General features: G+C 37.5%; 1 protein-coding gene across 1 annotated transcript in view; it reads right to left on the reverse strand.

The window, feature by feature from the left end:
- Positions 1-19594, reverse strand: part of COL9A1 (collagen type IX alpha 1 chain) — a 102532-nt gene that overhangs the window by 23292 nt on the left and 59646 nt on the right. The window contains exons 26-33 of the mRNA XM_062187571.1: positions 18878-18922; positions 17110-17163; positions 16953-17006; positions 7993-8046; positions 7337-7408; positions 6799-6834; positions 6105-6149; positions 4429-4461 (exon numbers count right to left, since the gene is read on the reverse strand). Coding sequence (XP_062043555.1) covers positions 4429-4461; positions 6105-6149; positions 6799-6834; positions 7337-7408; positions 7993-8046; positions 16953-17006; positions 17110-17163; positions 18878-18922 — 393 coding nt within the window. The remainder of the gene's footprint in view (positions 1-4428; positions 4462-6104; positions 6150-6798; positions 6835-7336; positions 7409-7992; positions 8047-16952; positions 17007-17109; positions 17164-18877; positions 18923-19594) is intronic.

Below are 19594 nucleotides of genomic sequence, written 5' to 3' on the forward strand. Positions count from 1 at the left end.
ATAGCCAACGGGGGTCAAGAGTAAGAACTGGAAATGATCCCAGGTACTCTGACATGTGATATGGGCATATTAGGTTAAAAGCCTAATCCCTACAAATTTTTTTTTAAAAAAAAACTAACACCAATTCTTCTCAACCTATTCCAAAAAATCGAAATGGAAGAAACTCTTCCAAACTCATTACACAAGGCCAACATGATCTTGAACTATTACCTTGTAGAACGCATTAACAGAATTACCTTATAGAATGACAAAGATACAACAATAAAAGAAATATACAACATGGATGCAAAGATTCTCAACAAAATACTAGCAAATCAAATCCAACAACACATAAAAAATTATCCACATGACCAATTCAGATTTATCCCTAGGATGCAAGATGGTTCAACGTATGCAAATCAATAAACATAATATGTTCCATCAACAGAATGGAGCATAAAAATCATCTGATCATCTCAAAAATGCAGAAGAAATTTAATGAAAGTCAACATTCATTCATGATAAAAAAAAAAAAAACCTAGGTATACATGAACATACCTCAACTAAAAATTAACAGTTTATCCAACAAATCCACAGTCAACATTCTATTGAAAGGGGAAAAAAACTGAAAGCATTTCTTTGAATATCTGGACCTAAGGAAGGATGATATATATTCTTATCACTATTGTGCAATACAGCATAGATGTTTTTCTAAAGCCTTTAGGCAAGAAAAGGTATACAAATAGGAAAGAACCAAGTCAAAGTATCCCCACTTGTCATTAATGTGATTTTATACATAGATAATGCTAAATACTCCACCAAGATTCTTCTGGAATTGATATATGAATTCAGTAAAGTTGCAGTATAACAAAATCAACATACACAAAAAAAATCAGCAACACTTTTATACAACAATAATAAACTAAGAAATTAAAAGGTCAATCCCATTCACAGAACTGACAAAAAATACCTTGGAATAAATTTAACTAAGGAGTAAAAGACCTCTACAATAAAAACTGTGAAATATTTATATAATAAAGACAAAAAATGGAAAGATATCTCATGTTAAATGATTGGAACAATTGGTATTATTAAAATGTTCATACTACCCAAAGTAATTTTACAGATTAAACACAATGGCATTCTTCATAGAAGTAGGGGGAAAAAATCTTAAAATTCACACAGAAATACAAAAGATCCTGATTAATCAAAGCAATCTCAGACAAAAAGAACAAAGCTAGGAGCATCATAATTACTGATTTCAAGATATATACTACTGAGCTGTTATAACTAAAAAAGGATGGTACCATCAGAAAAATGGCACATACACCAATGGAGCAAGAAGGCATCTCAGAATTAGTCTATGTATATACAATTGGCTGATTCTTGACAGTGGTGCCAAAAATATACATTGGAGAAATAACAGCATCTTCCATAAATGGAACTGGAAAACTGCATGAATATCCAGCCGAAGAATGAAATGACCCCTCCCTCTTACCCTATTCAAAAACCAAAAGATGGATCAAAGATCTAAACTTAGACCTGAAACTTTCAAACTACCTAATAAAACAGGGAAAACATTTCAAGACATTGGTATAGCAACAATTTTTTATAAGACCTCAAAAGCACAGGCGATAGAAGCAAAACTAGGTAAGTGGGATTATATCAAACTAAGAAATTTCAGAATAGAAAAGGAAACAGAGTGAAGAGACAACTGACACAATTGAAGAAAATATCTTCAAACTATTTATCTGACAAAGGATTAATATCCAGAATATATAAGAAACTCAAAAAGAGAAACAAAAATAATTCAGTTAAGCAATGGGCAAAGGATCTGAATGGATATTTCCTAAAAGAAGAAATAAATATGACCAAAAAATATTGATATCACTAGCCACCAGGGAAATGTAAATCAAAACCACAATGGGTTCTCATCTCCAGTTAGAAGAGCTATTATTAAAGAGATTAAAGAAAAGTAACAAATGCTACAAAGGACATAGGAAAATGGTAACCCTCCTATAATGTTGGTGGGAATGCAAATAAGTGCAGCCATTATGGAGAGGAGTATGAAGTTCCTCAAAAAACTAATAGGTCTTTTGTATGATTCAGCTACCCTACTTTTGAGCATATATCAAAAGAAATGAAATCAGCCTATGAGATACTTGCATGTCCATTGCAGGACTCATTATAATAGCCAAGATAGGGAATCAACCTAGGTATCCATCAATGGATAATGGGTAAAGAGAATGAAAGATAGTAATTGTGTGTGTATGTGTATGTGTATATATGCACATGTGTGTATATATAATGTATGTGTCTATAATCTATATGTGTGTATACACACACACATAGAAGATTGTTCTGCCATAAAAAGTATGAACCCCTGCCATTTGCAGCAAAATGGATGGAATTAGAGGTCATTATGTTAAGTGAAATAAGTCAGACATGGAAAGAAAACTATATGGGCAAACTGTTGAAATCTTTACCTAATATATACTAAACTGATCTTCTGTATACAAAGAGAATTGAAAATGAATCTTTACATGAATGGAAGGGGAAAGGGAGCGGGAAAGGGGAGGGTTGCGGGCGGGAGGGAAGTTATGGGAGGGGGGAAGCCATTGTAACCCATAAGCTATACTTTGGAAATTTATATTCATTAAATAAAAGTTTAATAATAAAAAAAAAGAAAAGAAAAAGAAAACTACCATACATTCTCTTCATAATGTGAAAGTCAAAAAAAATAGTACATTTAAACTTAGAACACTGAGTATTAGAAGCTGGGAAGGGATGAGTGGAGGAAAACTCTGGGAGCTTGATAATAGGTACCAAAACACAGTCAGAACTAGCAAGGCTAGTGTTCTGCAGCATAGAAGGGTGTGTATAGTTCACAATAATATATTATATTCTGTATAAATAACTGGAAGAGAGGAGCTGGTAGGCTCCAAACAATAAGATAAGGAGAGGCCAATGCTGTGGCACACTAGGTTAATCCTCCAGCTGTGGCAGCTAGCATCACATATAAGCACTGGTTCTAGTCCTGGCTGTTCCTCTTCCAATCCGGCTCTCTTCGATGGCCTGGGAAAGCAGAAGATGGCCCAAGCACTTGGGCCCCTGCACCCATGTAGAAGACCCGAAATAAGTTCCTGGCCTTCGGATCAGCCCAGCTCCAGTCATTATGGCCATTTGGGGAGTGAGCCAGCAGATGAAAGGCCTTTCTCTCTGTCTCTCTGCTCTGTCTATAACTCTACCTCTCAAATAAATAAAATCTTTTTTAAAAAAAGATAAGGCTGGATGCCTGGTTTGATCGGTTACACACTGTTTATGTATTGAAATATTGCTCTGTGCACCATAAAAAATGTATAGGTACTATATAATATTCAAAAAAAGTTTTAAATTGAATAAGTTTTTTTTTTAAATCAATGCTTAAGTAGAAGGTCACTATCCTAAGGAAAGAGGACGAGTGTTACACACTAGGAGACTAAAGGGCACAGGATGTAAGAACTGGAAATGGATGCAATTCCAGAATGTAGGAGATGAGACTGGTGGAACAAAGCACATTGCCCTAAAGCCTCTGGAAACCTTTCTGAGAGTCTGAATTTGTTCTGTACCAAATTATTCTTGAGGGGTTTTAAGCAGAGGAGGGATACTAGGTGCATTCTAATTTTACTTATTACATTGGTCCCCATGAGGTTAAGATATTTGGCAGAGACTGAGGAGTGGGAGAGGTTCTAGAAATAGAAGTTGGAAAGCAACTGAAAACTGGTGGTTGTGGCATTTGAGATTGAGGTCTGTCTGAGCGCCATCTTTTCTCCTTAGGCTTTGAGTTTCTAATTGTATTTGATACACATTCCCTTCTAAGTACCAAATCATCTCAGGTATCCTATTAATTGATTCTATAATCTTAAATACATCTAATCTCTAAGGTTATCATTTTAGTTTCTGTAAAAGAGAAAATTGAGCAAGATGATCACTTTCTAGTTCTAATCGTTCTCTATCACATTTTTTACCCATTATGAGTCCATCTTACTTCCCCTACTGGGACACACAAGATATTAGGGAGATTACTGACATATTTTGCAAGGGTATAACTGCCAACAAAATTCAATTATATTCACTTCATCACGAAACACAAATCAGTTAACTAAAAAAAAATGACCCATTTGGGGACAAAATTAGAGAATTATCATGTAATACTCATTGGGACATTTTTAATATGAAGTAAAAGCTTCCTTTGGAGTGGTTAGTTCAAAAGGTAAATCTATTTACACAGGTTTGTTTCCTATTGTATTAATCCATTACCTAAGGGATAAATTTAGACATTTATTTCCTTAAAGACAGGTCTTTTAAGAATTGACTTTTATAGGATGATTTCATAAAGCAAAGCATGACATTTTCCACAGCATTATTGATATTTTAAACTTGTATAGCATTAGTGTTGATTATACTTACAGATCCCTTCGGGCCAGGTAATCCTATATCTCCCTAGATCAATAAAACAAAATTGTATTAGAACAATGTATTCAGATTTGATAGTTTCTGAAAAACATTGAAAAGGTTGTTGTGCTGCTCATATATTGAAAATTATGAACAAATTAACCCTGGCACTCCAAAAAAAGAAAATAGTACACTCAAAATGTGGACCCTAGTCTCAGTTTTGCTCCTTTGCTCTGTGATCCTGTATGAGCTAAATACCTTCCTAGCCTTTGACGAACTTCTCTATTAAGCAACAAGATGGAATCAGAGCTCACCAAGGTTCTACCCAGGTCTCAAATGTTAGGCATTAAGAATTAAAATGCATAAAGCAAAAGCTATTCAAAAACATTCTGTCATAATAAATTATTTAAGCTCATCTATTAAAAGTTCACATTTAGAACCTGTGCTGTGGCATAGCGGGTAAAGCCGCTGCCTGCAGTGCTGGCATCCCATGTGGACACTGGATTGAGTCCCAGCTGTCCCACTTCCAATACAGCTCTCTGCTATGGCCTGGAAAAGCAGTAGAAGATGGCCCAAGTCCTTGGACCCCTGTATCCACGTGGGAGACCCAGAAGAAGCTCCTGGCTTCCCGCCTCAGATGGGCACAGCTCTGGCTATTGCAGCCGTCTGAGTAGTGAACCAGCTGATGGAAGACCTCTCTCTCTCTCTCTGTAACTTTGCCTTTCAGATAAATAAATCTTTAAAAAAAAGTTCATGTTTATAACTGCAACAATATTTTTAATTCATCTCAAAAAGTCTGTCAAACCAAATATAAATGCTTTTAGGCTTAAAAAAACACTGAAAATCTCCCATTACTAATTCTGTACACAAATTCAGTTCAAGTATTAATACATCAGTTAATCTCCTCTCAAAAACAGAATGATGTAAAGTATCCTCTTAGCCCATTAAATATGCAACTTTAATAGAAAATAAAATGGAATGACCCTCTTTTAAACTGACTTAATCAATAGGAAATGTTGCTTAATTCAGATGTTATATTTCTATTAACTCTAAATCCTGAAAATCTTTATTAAAAAAAGTTACCAGAGTTTTTCCTGCACTAAAAGCTCCTTAAAGCTATTTGATTAGTAATTTATTACCTTAACCTCTAAGGACCAAAACACAAGTCTCCACAGTGGATGAGGTTATGTTAGTTTGTGTCGAAACCACAAGGATGAGCCAACAGTTCTCCCAGTAGAGAGAGCTTGTTCTTGCTTTTCTTGCCCTCCTGAATTCTCAGCAGTGGCATCTTCTGGAAACACAGGTCAGTTCTTTGAGGACTTCAGACTAAAGAGAATGTCCTCAGTCAGATGTGTAAGCCACAGCCAACTTCAGTAAAACTTTGATTTTATTTCCACTATAGGCATTGTTCATGGACTTTCTATAGTCATATAAGATCACCCAGAATGTCTAGATGTAAATCCACAAGAGAATTACTCATCTATAAAAAACACTTCAGGTCCTCATAAATTATAGCTAAGGTTTTCTTAATCTTGGCCATAATCTTTGGAATCTTTTGTTAGCTCATAGAAAGAACATCTTAGCTTTTAAGAAAGCAGTGAAGACAACAGTTTCAGGGAAAAAAATCTATATGTATTTACTGCATCAAAATTATAAAGGTTTCATCATTAACTAGAAGGAAAATATCTTACAAGTTCACCCCTTTCTCCTGCTTCACCTTCTTCACCCGAGGCACCCTGCAAATAAAAGATTATAGTTTTAAGTTTCTACCAATGGTTCAACTTTAACTAGTTAATATTGATAAAGTCCTAGGATCATGCAGAAATATACTTTCAATGGCTTTCCCATCTACAGGTCTATGGCTAGTCCAAATCAGTGAGTAACCTGAAAAGCCAGAGGGTGTGGCTGAGTTTCAGCTAAAGGTAAGGATTAGTGACCATGCATGATGATTTCATTAGTTAATCCTTGAAACAAAGGTTCTTACAGTAGAGAAAGGAACTCAAGGAAAGGACTGCATCTAATTCATATGTACAATTTATGTGCTAAGCTATGAGCCAAGAGAAACTTAAAATATTATGATGCGACTATGGAAGGCTCCATCAGACATGAGTAAACCAATTTGGTGAACCAGAGACAAGGCCACCCTTTTGGAAGGAAAGACAGTGTGCAATTCTAGTAAGGGATCCATCATTAGCTCCAGCTTATTAAAATAGTAGATAAGGCCACAAACTAAACTCAGAGCTGGGTTCCACTCCTTATTAAACACATTGAGAAAAACTGCTGACCTTCATCATTTTCACCATACCCTCTACCTGACACTGCCCTGAAGTTGTATCAAATAATCAAATAATAGAACTAATCAACTAATCAAATAATAGAACCCACCTGTTCTCCCTTTGGCCCAGCTTCACCAACTGCTCCCTGCAATGAATAAAATACATTTTTCAGTATTTTGAGGTGTTTATAGAATTTCAAATGAATCAACCTCCCTTATTTTGCTGGTGGATGGTATAAATATGGATAATGTGATTAGAGAGAACTTCCCCACTTCTCCCCATCTAATATAACAAGAAGCAAGAAGATCTGGAGAAACTGACAGTTGTCAGAATTGCTGGTAATTTGGGGCATCCTCTGATCACAACCATGAAAGACTTAGCATATGAGGATACAAATTTAGAATGAATAGAACACATGATTAAAACTGAAATGCTAACTTATTTCAGTTTTTTCTATCTGATGAATTATTACATTAATAATTTTGATTCATACTCTCAACTCCAAGTGATTTAAAATACCTTTCTTGATAGATTCCTATGATAAATTCTAGAAAAATTCTCCATTGGGTCAAAAGGAAGCTTACTTCTTGACATAGTAGAAATCACCCTGCTAAATAAGGAACTGTGTGGGTTGCTGGAAAGCTTACCCTGTCACCTTTCATTCCAGGAAGTCCAGGAGGGCCAGGCAAGCCAGGGAGGCCGGGGCTACCAACAGAACCCTGGAAAATAAACAAAGTCCCCAGAGTCACTGTCACAGCAGTACCGGAGACACACGAGCCAGACACAACCTTGCGTATACTGACTCATGTCTAAAATAAATGTGCTTTGGGTAGTTTAACTCTGCTCCTGGCGTTTGCCTCTCTCCCACATTCTCAGAAGGGCCTGTGCCCTCCTGTTCTCCATCCCACCCTGAGGGCCCTACATCTCTGTGCACTCCTGCACAACAGTGGGCTCTCTCAGGCAAGCTCCTGCAATAGCACAGATGCTGCTCTTTCTGTGTAAACAAAACTGTGCAAGAAGTCAAAGGCAGCATTCACCATTCACCTGTGGACTTCCTCAATTCCAAGAACAACCAGAGGCCAAAACGCCTGTAGCAATATTTCCCTGTATTGTAAAACCCACACAGGTTAAATTTTATCTAGAAATAATTTGAAATTACACACTTATATTTTCATACATTCATACAACAGACATCAAGTACAGCTGATTAAGTGGCCTTCTGTAATTTGTATTTTCTCCTTGCTCATTTGTAAGAATGTGTTTTATAGAAAGCAAACATCTGAGGAACGGAAGCATCACTTACCAATTTGCCTGGTATGCCTGGGGCTCCGACTGGTCCTACTTCTCCTCTACTGCCCTGTAAAAACCAAACATCATTGTCAACTGGATATTTTTCTAAAATTCACATGCTTAATTCCTATGTATATGCTTGGGCTTTTGCTAAGGTCATCAAAGTATCTGTCCATCATATAAGGTACCTACAATATCTTTCATTGAACGTTCTAGTTGAGATTATAGACTTTTTTTAAAAAAAGATTTATTTAACTTTTATTAGACTTTTAAAATTAATATCTGATTCATAAGAAATAGCAATTAGTAACTAAGCATCTAAGTCAGATTTGTGTACATATTTTATCCTCTCACTTGGACTATATGCTCTCCAGGCATATCAATTTTGACTTCTACACGGTGTCTAGAATAAGAAGTAAATGTTCAGGACACAAACTTTTAAAGCAACATCATGCAATTTATCTAAGACCTCAAAAGAGTGAGAAGAGAAACGTGGAAGATGGATGTCTGTCTTTAAATTACTATTGTAATCTCAAAACACAGACAGCAGACATTTACAAAATCTTTACTAATTATATACTGAATCGATCTTCTGTATATAAAGATAATTGGAAATGAAAAAAAACCTGGTGTTAAATTGGAAATGGCATAGAAAAATTAATTTTAAAAAAATATTATGTAGGATCTCTGTCTTTAATGTGCTGTACACTCTTATTTAATGCTATAACTAGTACTCCAACAGTATTTTTTTTCACTTTGTGTTGCTATATGGGGGCAAACTGTTGAAATCTTTACCTTATACTAAACTGATCTTCTGTATATAAAGAGAATTGAAAATGAATCTTGATGTGATTGGAAGGGGAGAGGGAGCGGGAAAGGGGAGAGTTGTGGGTGGGAGGGAAGTTTCGGGAGGGGGGAAGCCATTGTAACCCATAAGCTGTATTTTGGAAATTTATATTCATTAAATAAAAGTTTAATAATAAAAAAAAGAAAAGTCAAGTCATAATGAGGATATACTAAAAGCAACACTGATTTTTGTAAGTCAATTTCAATTTTTTTGAAACTAAGTATTCAAATTTTTATTTAAAACCTAAGTTTTCTGAAACTTTTGAGAAAATAATTTACATGAACTATTCAGTTTATTTCCCCCAGGACTTCATACAATTTTACGTATTCTGATAAAAGCTTATTTACAACATACATTCAACTAAGCTGAACCCAAGTTATTAAATAACAATATTAAAAGAGTCCCTTGAGTTGTTTTTCTTTAAAATAGCATAATTCTTTATTAATGCCTATTATTTATAAAAGCTTCTAATAAGATTATACTGTTCTGACTCATATTCTCTTCATTCATCTAAGTTGAAGAAGGTGTCAACATCTATAAACATTGTGAATCTTAAATTTCTCTAAAGGATTAAGAAATGTTTGCCAAATTATAATTATAGCTCTAGCAGTAAGTGATAATTTCATGATAACCATTTCATGTGTTTATAGATAATTTAAACTAAGTGCTCTTCAGTACATTTCAGAAATTTTTATATTAACAACTTGTCTGATATGTAAGTTTGGAATACTGGTGCTTATCCCTTAAAACAGCTTAGGAACCAGAGACAGTGCCCTGTGAGCCTCGATGCTATAAAGATGTAAATCTAGATGAAAACCAATCACAGTGAGATCCCTCAATCCATCTATAAATACCAAGATTGGGTCTCAGCCCATTAATTTAGCCCAGAACTTCAAAGTTCAAGACAGGTTTCCTTCAGTATATCTGCTCTATTGGTATTTTCAAGTAATTTCTCAACTGTATCATGATTGAGACCCTAAATATTATTTGGCTAATATGAGTTTAATCCACTAGTCATTGGTAGAAGAACAAATTAGTAATATCCAAAGGGGAAAGCTCAGTTCTTCACACAATTGTAAGTCTTCACTCCTAACTAAATTAGCATTATGTTATCTCATCCAAAATAAAGATGATTAATGTACTTTCTCTCTTTTCCATAAACCAACAGGATAAAATAAAGGACTGTTATAACCTTTGATTTAATTTTGTAAGGATTAATTATCCCCTAAGACAAAGACAAAAATTTTCTATGCTGGAATCTTATTTTCTCTGCCTTTCATAAATTATTTAGTTCATAGGTTCTTTCCCACCACTGGCAGGTCCTTGGTAATACACATGAATGGCTCAGAGCCATGGCATATACAGAGACTGCTCTGCTGAATTTGTGAACCCACTAGAGTCCAACACCTGTAGAACTGGGAGAAACAGTGAAATTATTGGCATTTACTCTTGTTACTGCACAAATAGCAGTGTGATTCCTCATTTTTATTTCAATCCTCTCCTATAAATCCTCAGCAGTTCTACTTGTAGCTATTTCTACTCTATGAAAACCTGTGATTTTTATCCTCACAACAGTCACCAAACAGTTACAAACAAGATATAGGACAAGAGTTCTGGTAGCCATTCTTGGGATTTCTGTGTGTTCTGAAAACATGTACACACTTTCTCTAAATCCTGGAATTTCACCAAATAAACCAAGACTTATGTGAGTAATCAAAATACAAATAATAATCTCTAAAAACAGATTAAATACATTCTGCAGAGAGTCATTAGTCATGGCCTTGGTAACCACAAGTATGCTCAATAAATGATAAACTTACACTTCAGCAGCTTTAGTGACAACCACATCCTCGAATGTGGGTCAAGGAGGCTGATAGGGAAGCAGCTATTCTTCCCAGTAGGAAAGAAAAAAATCAATACTCATGTCTTGAGTTAACAAGAGGACCAAAGAAGTTGGAATAAAGGCAAAATCCCACCATCAAAAATGTGAGAACAAGGATGGGCATCTGGCATAGTGGTTAAGACTCCTGCATCCCATATAAGAGTACATGATTGGATACCTACCTCCAACCTCTAACTCCAGCTCTCTGCTAAACTGACACTAGGAGGCAGCAACAGATGATGGCTCAGGTAGTTGGGTGGTAGCCAGCCACAATGGAAACCTAGGTTGAGTTCTTGGCTATCAGTTTCATCTTGGCCCAGTCCTGACTGTTGCAATCATTTTGGCAGTGCACCAGTAACTAGGAGTCTCTCTCCCTCCCTGCTCCTACCACCCTTGTCTCTAATACATCAACAATTTTTGTAAAGCACTTCATGAAGAGAAATAGAATTTTTGAAATATTAGACCATAATAAAAGGCTTTATGCTTTTCTTGGAGGCACTGTTCTGCCATATACATTTCCAACATGTTCAGACACATCTGCCAATTCATCCCCATGCAGCAAGCCAATCAAAGTTTTAAAAATGATACAGTTTTACTCCTGCCTCAGAATCAACCCTTGGGACATTCGGATCTGGCTAAAAGGTCCATGAGAGTCTCACAGGCATGGGAAGCCATGACATGATGGCAAAAAACAATCTAAATGAAAGACCCTGGTGAACAAGACCCCAGCAGAAGGAACAGGCCATCAAGGAGAGAGGCACCTTTCTCTGAAGGGAGGAAGGAACCTCCACTGTGACACGGCCTTGACCAAACAAGTCCAGAGTCGGTGAACTCAAGGGACTTCCATAGCCTAGACAGCTCATGGCAAGAGTCTCGGGTGATTGCTGACGTCATAAATAAGAGTGCCAATTGTTGGATCAACAACAGGAGTCACTGGGTACATGCTCCCCACATAGGATCTCTGTCCTTAATATGTTTTACTATGAAACTTAAAAACACTACTAGTCGAACAATACCCTATACCTTGTGCGGTTGTGTGAATGCAGCCTGTTGAAATCCTTGCTTAGTATATACTAAGTTGATCTTCAGTATATGAAGGTAATTGAAAATACAACTCGATAAAGGGTGGGATGGGAGAGGGGAGGGCCATGGGAGGGAGGGAGGTTGGGGGGGAAGCCACAACAATACAAAAGTTGCACTTTGTAAATTCACATTTATGAAATAAAAAATAAAAAATAAAAAAGATGCAGTTTTTCGTTATACTATTTGCTGAACTCTGTACTTAGTGTAGGATCAGTATTATCTGTATAAAGTTAATAGAAAATAGATCTTAGTAAAAAAAATAAGAATGGGAATAGGAGAGGGAGGAGAAAGAATGGTCATGGTACAGGTGGGAGGGAGGGTAGGATGGGAAGAATCACTATGCTCCTCAATTTGTATTTATAAAATAAATGAAGTATATATACCTTAAAAGGTTTCTGGGGGGAAATCATAATGCAGAGCCTCTATCAGTGATCACCAACTATGGCCAGGTATAAGAATCCCTTTTCTTAGAAACAGGAGTATATACTGTGTGTCTTCCACCACCTCATCTCCCCATTCACTATCTTTATTCAACCTGCTCTCTCCCTTTGGAGAAAGGCCCAGGAATCTCTTTGGGTTTCTGTCATATTTGTTTGTCTTTATGAGCTTTGCTTAGACGCTGTTAAATACTCACCACCCAAGTTCCACAAATACTAAATTTACAATGTGCTAAATGCCTTGTACCATCAGAATTTGGCAATCAACCCTCAACTGGGACACAGCCTGCAGACCAACAACTTGAGCTGCTGAGGCATGACAAAGACCATGTGGACACAGAGCCCCATTGTCAGGGATGAAGCTGCGTTTATCACGTACCAACTGATAACTTTAGGCAAGAAACCTAACCTCTCTGCATTTAAGATACCTTATTGATAAAACTGATTAAAACATGACCATCTTCATAGAGGTTTTTTGAGGACTGAATAAGTAATGACACGTAAATCTCATAGAACAGTGCCTGGCTCATAGTAAGCACTACAGTAGTGTTACTTTTTATTTTAAACTGAGATAATTACTAAAGAAGTCATTCAAAATTATTTGCTACAACTAAATGTTTATTAAATGTTTGTCTTTCAAATCACCCATCTCTGTTTAAAAGCACAACTTGTGTTTTAAAAATAAATTCCTATTTCAGATCTCTTTAACACACTGATCACCCAGCAGACACCTTTGTTACATACAAGTCCTGGGTACTGCTCTATAAAAATCATCTCCATAAATATGTACAATGTTTCCCTTGCAAAATGAAACTAATTGGCTTTTAAATGATCACAGAAAATAATTAAACTTAAGTTGAGTAAACTAATTCTACCTCCCCAAAAAATGGATTTTATTCCACTGTGCCCTAGCTTGTAATGGCTGTTGTATTTCTCCAATTATCCAAAATACCAACTAGCTGCAGAATGAATCCTGTTTTCGTAGCCTGTCAGTTTTAGAAGTAGGAAATTATAAGTAAATATACCTAGTCTGTACTATGTATTAAATGCCTCTATGGCAAGAGGGATGCTGACAACTCAAGAAATCAGGGATAACTTCTACAAATTTTAACTTTTACAAACCAACTTTCACATCAGCCTTGGATGATTCTATCAGTAATTCTATAATGATAACTTTTAGATTTGTCACAAAGATAATTTTTAAATCCATTCAATTTTGCAACATTACCTAGTTTGTGTCTCCTTCCTGTGTAGGTTTAAATATTCCTTCACATAGAAACACACAAGAAATACATCTAGGGGCCAGCATTGTAGTGCAGAGGGTGAAGCTGTTGCTTGCAACACTGAGATATCATATAGAAGTGCTGTTTCAAGTCCTGGCTGTTCTGCTTCTGATACAGCTTCCTGCAAATGTGCCTGGGAAGGTAGTGGAAGATGGCCCCAGTACTTGGGCCCCCAAATGGGAGACCTGGATGGACTTCCAGGCTCCTGGCTTCAGCCTGCCCTAGCCCTGGCTGTTGTAGTCATTTGAGGAGGGAGCCAACAGATGGAATATCTCTTTCTCTCTCTTTGCCTCGCTCAGTCACTCTGCCCTTCAAATAAATAAATCTTTCGGGGCCGGCACTGTGGCATAGTGGGTAAAGCTGCCACCGCTAGTGCAGGTATTGCATATGGGCGCTGGTTCGAGTCCTGGCTGCTCCACTTCCAATCCAGCTCTCTGCTACGGCCTGAGAAAGCAGTAGAAGATGGCCCATGCCTTGGGCCCCTGAACCCACGTAGGAGACCTGGAAGAAGCTCCTGGCTCCTGGCTTCGGATTCGCAGAACTCCCACAGCTCCAGCCATTGTAGCCAATTGGGGAGTGAACCAGTGGATTGAAGACCTCTCTCTCTCTGCCTCTCCTTTTCTCTGTGTGTAACTCCGACTTTCAAATAAATAAATAAACCTTTAAAAATAAATCTTTCTTTAAAAAGGGAAAAAGAAATGCTTCTAAAATATAACTGTCACACACAGCAACTTCATGAATTATCAACAGAGGTAGCCTATCAGTTCCTAGGTATGATGGGAGGGCAGCCAATGTATCTAACCACACCCTCTGTAGGGGCTTCTCTGCTTGAGGTTGTTGGTGTTGGGATGGAGCAAGAGATTATAAGAGAAGTGAGGGGGCCAGTGCTGTGGCACAGAGGGTTAAAGCCCTGGCCTGAAGCACCCGGCATCCCATATGGGCACCAGTTTGAGACCCGGCTGCTCCTCTTCTGATCCAGCTCTCTGCTATGGCCTGGGATAGCAGTAGAAGATGGCCCAAGTCCTTGGGCCCCTGCACCCATGTGGGAGACCTGAAAGAAGCTCCTGGCTCCTGGCTTTGGAACAGCTCAGCTCTGGCCATTGCAGCCATTTGGGGAGTAGACCAGAGGATGGAAGACCTCTCTCTCTGCCTCTCCTCTCTCGGTGTAACTCTGACTTTAAAATAAATAAATCTTTAAAAAAAAAATAAGAGAAGTGAGGCTTCTGCACCCCAGGAACATGTGATCTTCAGAACTCAGAACACAGATCAGCCTGGCATTCACCCCAGTCTGAAGGGAGAGAGCAGAACAAACCATACACTCAGCAAAAGTTCCCTCAAGTTCTGAAAAGCCTGGAAGACAGAGATGGACCAGTAGCCACTGCGTGGTAGAATCTGTCTTCTCTCAACCAGGAGCCACTCAGACCAAGTACAAAACAAGCAGAGTGTGCTGGACAAAGTGTAGCCTAAGTGCTAAAGATAAGGTGCTTGTACCAAATCACTGGCGTGCCAAAGAAATAAAATTGTTGCAGTGATATTCACAAATGTTGATGGAAATATCACTTAATTTTGAAGATGTGCTCCTAGGACACGTTGCAATTATGTTCTCATTCCTTCTACTCAGCTTGACTTGAGATTTTCAGGAAAAGCTCATCAAACTTGTGAGGCATAGTGGAAAATGTGTGAACTTATCTATAAACCTCAACTTAATGATGTAAAGTGAAAGAACAAATGTATCTTTAAGTAAGTAAGTGTGGTGTTAAAACTCCACCCCAGAATTACAATATTTACAACCTATCATAACATTTTTCTGAGAAATTTATAGCAGGTGAGAAAGCAATTATTACCAACAAAAGCAACATAGCATGATTTATTATGCCTCCAAGTCAGTTCATTTCAGGAAATATTTATTGAGCACTGGCTTCTGGCAGGCCCTGGCTAAAGAGATGCAGGGAACACAGAGGTGACCCAGATGTGTCCCCGCCTTCCTGCAGTCACCACACGATGGGGTGCAAAGGAATTAAGGATTACAGCATTCAGAGTAAGGAGAGATCGATTCTCTATGGGTTAAAATATAATCAGAGATGTGCTCATGGTAGAATTAACATTTCATTATACCTAGGAGGGTACATGGAGTGTTCAATCAGAAATGGGAAAATGAGCCATCTCAATGCAGGGTCTAACATAAAAGCAAACAGGCAGGCTGGGAATGCAGAGTAATTGGGAATTAGCATGGAGCACAGCCTGACTTGAACACAGGATCTGAACCTGAAATAAGGAAAACTAGGATTTCTACTGTCTGTAGAAATCCATTGACAATTTTTAAGTGGGAAACACCATATGATGATGGGCGCAGACCAGGGGCACCACTATTCCTCAAGGTTCTGGGAATTGTGTTGACATTTTTGTCATCAGACTTTGAAAATAAAAAGTGGAACTGAAGGCCAGAGAGAATTTTTAAGTCAAATACAAGTACATGAAATTTAATTTCTTATTCACTTTCTCTCTAAGGGTGTAACTGTATCTTGTGAGAAAATATACACTGCTATACCTGCTATATGGTAGACACACAGTAAAAGAAGTCTAGAAGTTCCTCAAAAGATTAAATAGATTTACCACATGACCCAGAAATTTCATTTGTAATTATATACTTTAGATAGATTAAAATATATATCCACACAAAAACTTGTATACAAATGTTCATGGCAGCATTATTCATAATGGCCAAAAAAAGGAAAAAAAAATCAAAACATCTCTCACCAAATGACCTGATCAAATGTGACATATCCAAATAGCCCATTCAATTAAATATTATTCAGCCATACAAAGAAATGAAATATTTATATATGCTACAGCATAGATAAACCTTGAAACATGCCAAGAGACACTAATTATTTTTTTAAAATCCACGTATAATTCTATTTTTGTAAAATTTCCAGGATCAGCAAATCTATAGATACAGAAAATGGATTAGTGTTTGCCTAGAGCTGCAGGAATTGGGAGAAAATGCTGAATGATTGCAAATGGGCCCAGGGTTTCTTTTTTGAGTGATGAACGTGTTCTAAAATTGTCTGTCATGATAGTTACTTATATGACTACACTAAAATGTGTACACATTCAATGGACAAATTACATGTATGTGAGTTATATCTCAGTAAAAAGATTTTTTAAACCTTACTAAAATATATCTTTCATTATAGGATGAGAACATGAAATGTCATCATGGTTCTTTTAAATACTTCATTTTTGTTATTATTTTCAGAAAGAAGACATACTGTATATCTAAATAGCATCCCCATTTTGTTGTTTATCTGCACCAGCACATGCTCAAACATGAGAAGGCATTCATGGATGGATGGATGGATGGATGGATGAATGGAGGGAGGTCCACCAAAATCCTGAGAAGGCATTTTGGAAAGGCACTGTAGAAAAATGAGTACTCACAGGAAGCCCCCGGGGTCCTCGGGGTCCCACCTCTCCTGCAGGCCCTTGTTGGCCCTGTTTTGAGGAAGGCAGGTGGAGAAAATGTTAAAAACCACTCATCCTTTGCTTCATGATCACAACAGATTTTAACTTATGAGAGGGTCAGACAGCATCTTACCGGTTTGCCAGAATTTCCCAGTTGACCAGGCTTTCCTGGAGCACCTGTATTACCCTAGAGGCAAAATACAACAGGCAAAGTTAATTTGTCCTTTATGTAAGCATGGTCATCCAGCTGTCTTATTCGGCCAGCACTGTGGCACAACTGGTTAAGCCATGGCCTGCAGTGCCAGCATCCCATATGGGTGCCAGTTCAAGTCCCAGCTGCTCTACTTCCAATCCAGCCAATTGTTGATATGCATGAGAAAGCAGAGGAAGACGACTCAAGAACCTGGGTTCCTGGACTCAGATGGGAGACCCAAAGGAATCTCCTGGCAACAGCCTGTCCCAGCCCTGGTCATTACCACCACTGCAGGGTGAACCAGTGGATGTAAGATTTCTGTCTCTCTCTAACTGGACCTTTCAAATAAATAAATAAATCTTTTTTAAAAACTCTTATTCAAATTGGGTATTTCTTACATTTAAGTATTATTCATTTTCTGATGCTCTTTGAGAATTTATGAGTATGTAGAATCTTTTAAATAGTGGGTATATCAAAGTCCTTTAGATTTAGGATACTATCTTTTAGTCCAGAAGTATATTAAATTTAAGTATCAGAAAACGAAGGTCTTTAGCCTTCATTTAAAGGGATTTCCAGGGTATTTGGTGCAGCAATCAGGATACCACTTGAGATACCTGCACCCCATATCAGAGTGCCTGGGTTCAAGTCCCTGCTCAGTTTCTGATCCAGCTTCCTGCTCATGCACACATTGGGAGGCTGCCCTGATGGCTCAAGGAGTTTAATCCCTGCCACCCACATGGGAGACCTGCACTGAACTCCCAGATCGTAGCTCTGACCTCCCCACCCCCAAATGTTGCAGGCATTTAGGGAATGAATTAGCAGATGGAGGCTCTCTCTCTCTCCCTCTGAAATAAATTTAAAATTTTTAAATATTAACAGTCTTTTTAAAAACAAAAGAATTTCCTTCCATTTGAGGATTTTTTCTTCATAAAATTAATTATATATCTTTACCATTCCCACCACCAATATACTTCTTTGGGCCCTCTTGCCTCACAATGACACTATTAAAATGATTAAGACTCAAGGTAGCATGAGGAAACAGGAGGATGTACCATAGAGAAAACCCTGCCAGCAAGCTCCAGGAAAAGCGTATGTGTGGAGACTCCATCTCCACATCAGTCCCTCACCATCTGCTTGTTGGGGACCATTTCTGCTCAAGACAATGCAGAAGACTATGATGGCAGGGCTCTAGTCATATAATCTAATAATGATCAAGTTCTACATTATTCACACTTGATCTGTTTGATCCCAAAGCCAAGCTATATTTTATCTCTTACATTTTTTTCTTTCATCTATTATTTTTAATTGCTCGTGCTATAATTCTGTGTATAGAATATAAGCATCAGTTTATCAGTACGGGAACAAAATGCAATATATTTTAAGTCAGTTTATCCCAACACTCTGACAAGTTCAATGGCTTAGTATCTTCCTTATTTTAAGTGATCAGAAACAAAACTTTCTGTGTTTTATACGGGCTAAGCATGACATTTACATAAAGGAAGTCTAATCAGCAACACTTGATCAAAGTCTTTCTGCAGATAGGAAAAGATTAGCATTTGAAGTTATAAAGCTTTTACTTTTTAATTTCTCCATAGGGTTAAATAGAAAATAAAAGGCAGGTTGGAAATATCAAAAACGATAAAGAAAATGTTAATAAAAGAACAAAGAAATAAAGAAAAATGTTAATGTAAAGGTTTGAATGTTTTACCTTTTCACCGGCAACACCCTTTGCACCAGGAAGTCCAGGTATACCCTGAAAGCAGGCACAAAAGAATCTGTGTTTAATCACCTCATCTGGGAATTCGTGAGATGCCAAGCCTGCCACACACTGCTGAGAGGCTAAGGGAATCATGACAATCTCGAAGCTTAGTGTGGGAGAGACGCCTCCTAGATCCCAAACTCTGCAAATCAGTTATAGAACTACCCGGAGTGTAGGATGGCATTACGCTACTGAATCTGGCTTAGTAAGGCTGAACACCATAAGGGAAATCCTACCCTCAACTAAAGGGATTTTTTTCCCCAAAGATGAATTTTCAAATTAGAATTCGGTACCATTTTCACATCAACAGGAGCTCTTGCAAACTAATCCTTATAGGGGTAAGACATGACTTCATGTAGAGAATAATAAAGTGAGGTCCTATCAAAGACTCTGGGCAGGTATGGGTATTTAGGCTTGTGGTTAAAACACCAGTTAAGATGCCTGCATCTTCAAATAAAAACCACAACAATGTTTCACCTCACCCTAGTTAGAACTGTTGTCATCCAAAAATAACAAATGCTGCCGAGGATGTGGAGAAAAAGGTACCCTAATACACTGTTGGTAGGAATATAAACTCGTACAACCATATGGTAGACAGTATGGAGATTGCTCAGAAATCTGAGAACAGATCTACCATATGATCCAGACATCCCACTAGCTTGAGAC

The sequence above is a fragment of the Lepus europaeus genome, chromosome 3 (genome assembly GCF_033115175.1).
Source record: "Lepus europaeus isolate LE1 chromosome 3, mLepTim1.pri, whole genome shotgun sequence".
In the NCBI taxonomy this organism is placed as follows: domain Eukaryota; kingdom Metazoa; phylum Chordata; class Mammalia; order Lagomorpha; family Leporidae; genus Lepus; species Lepus europaeus.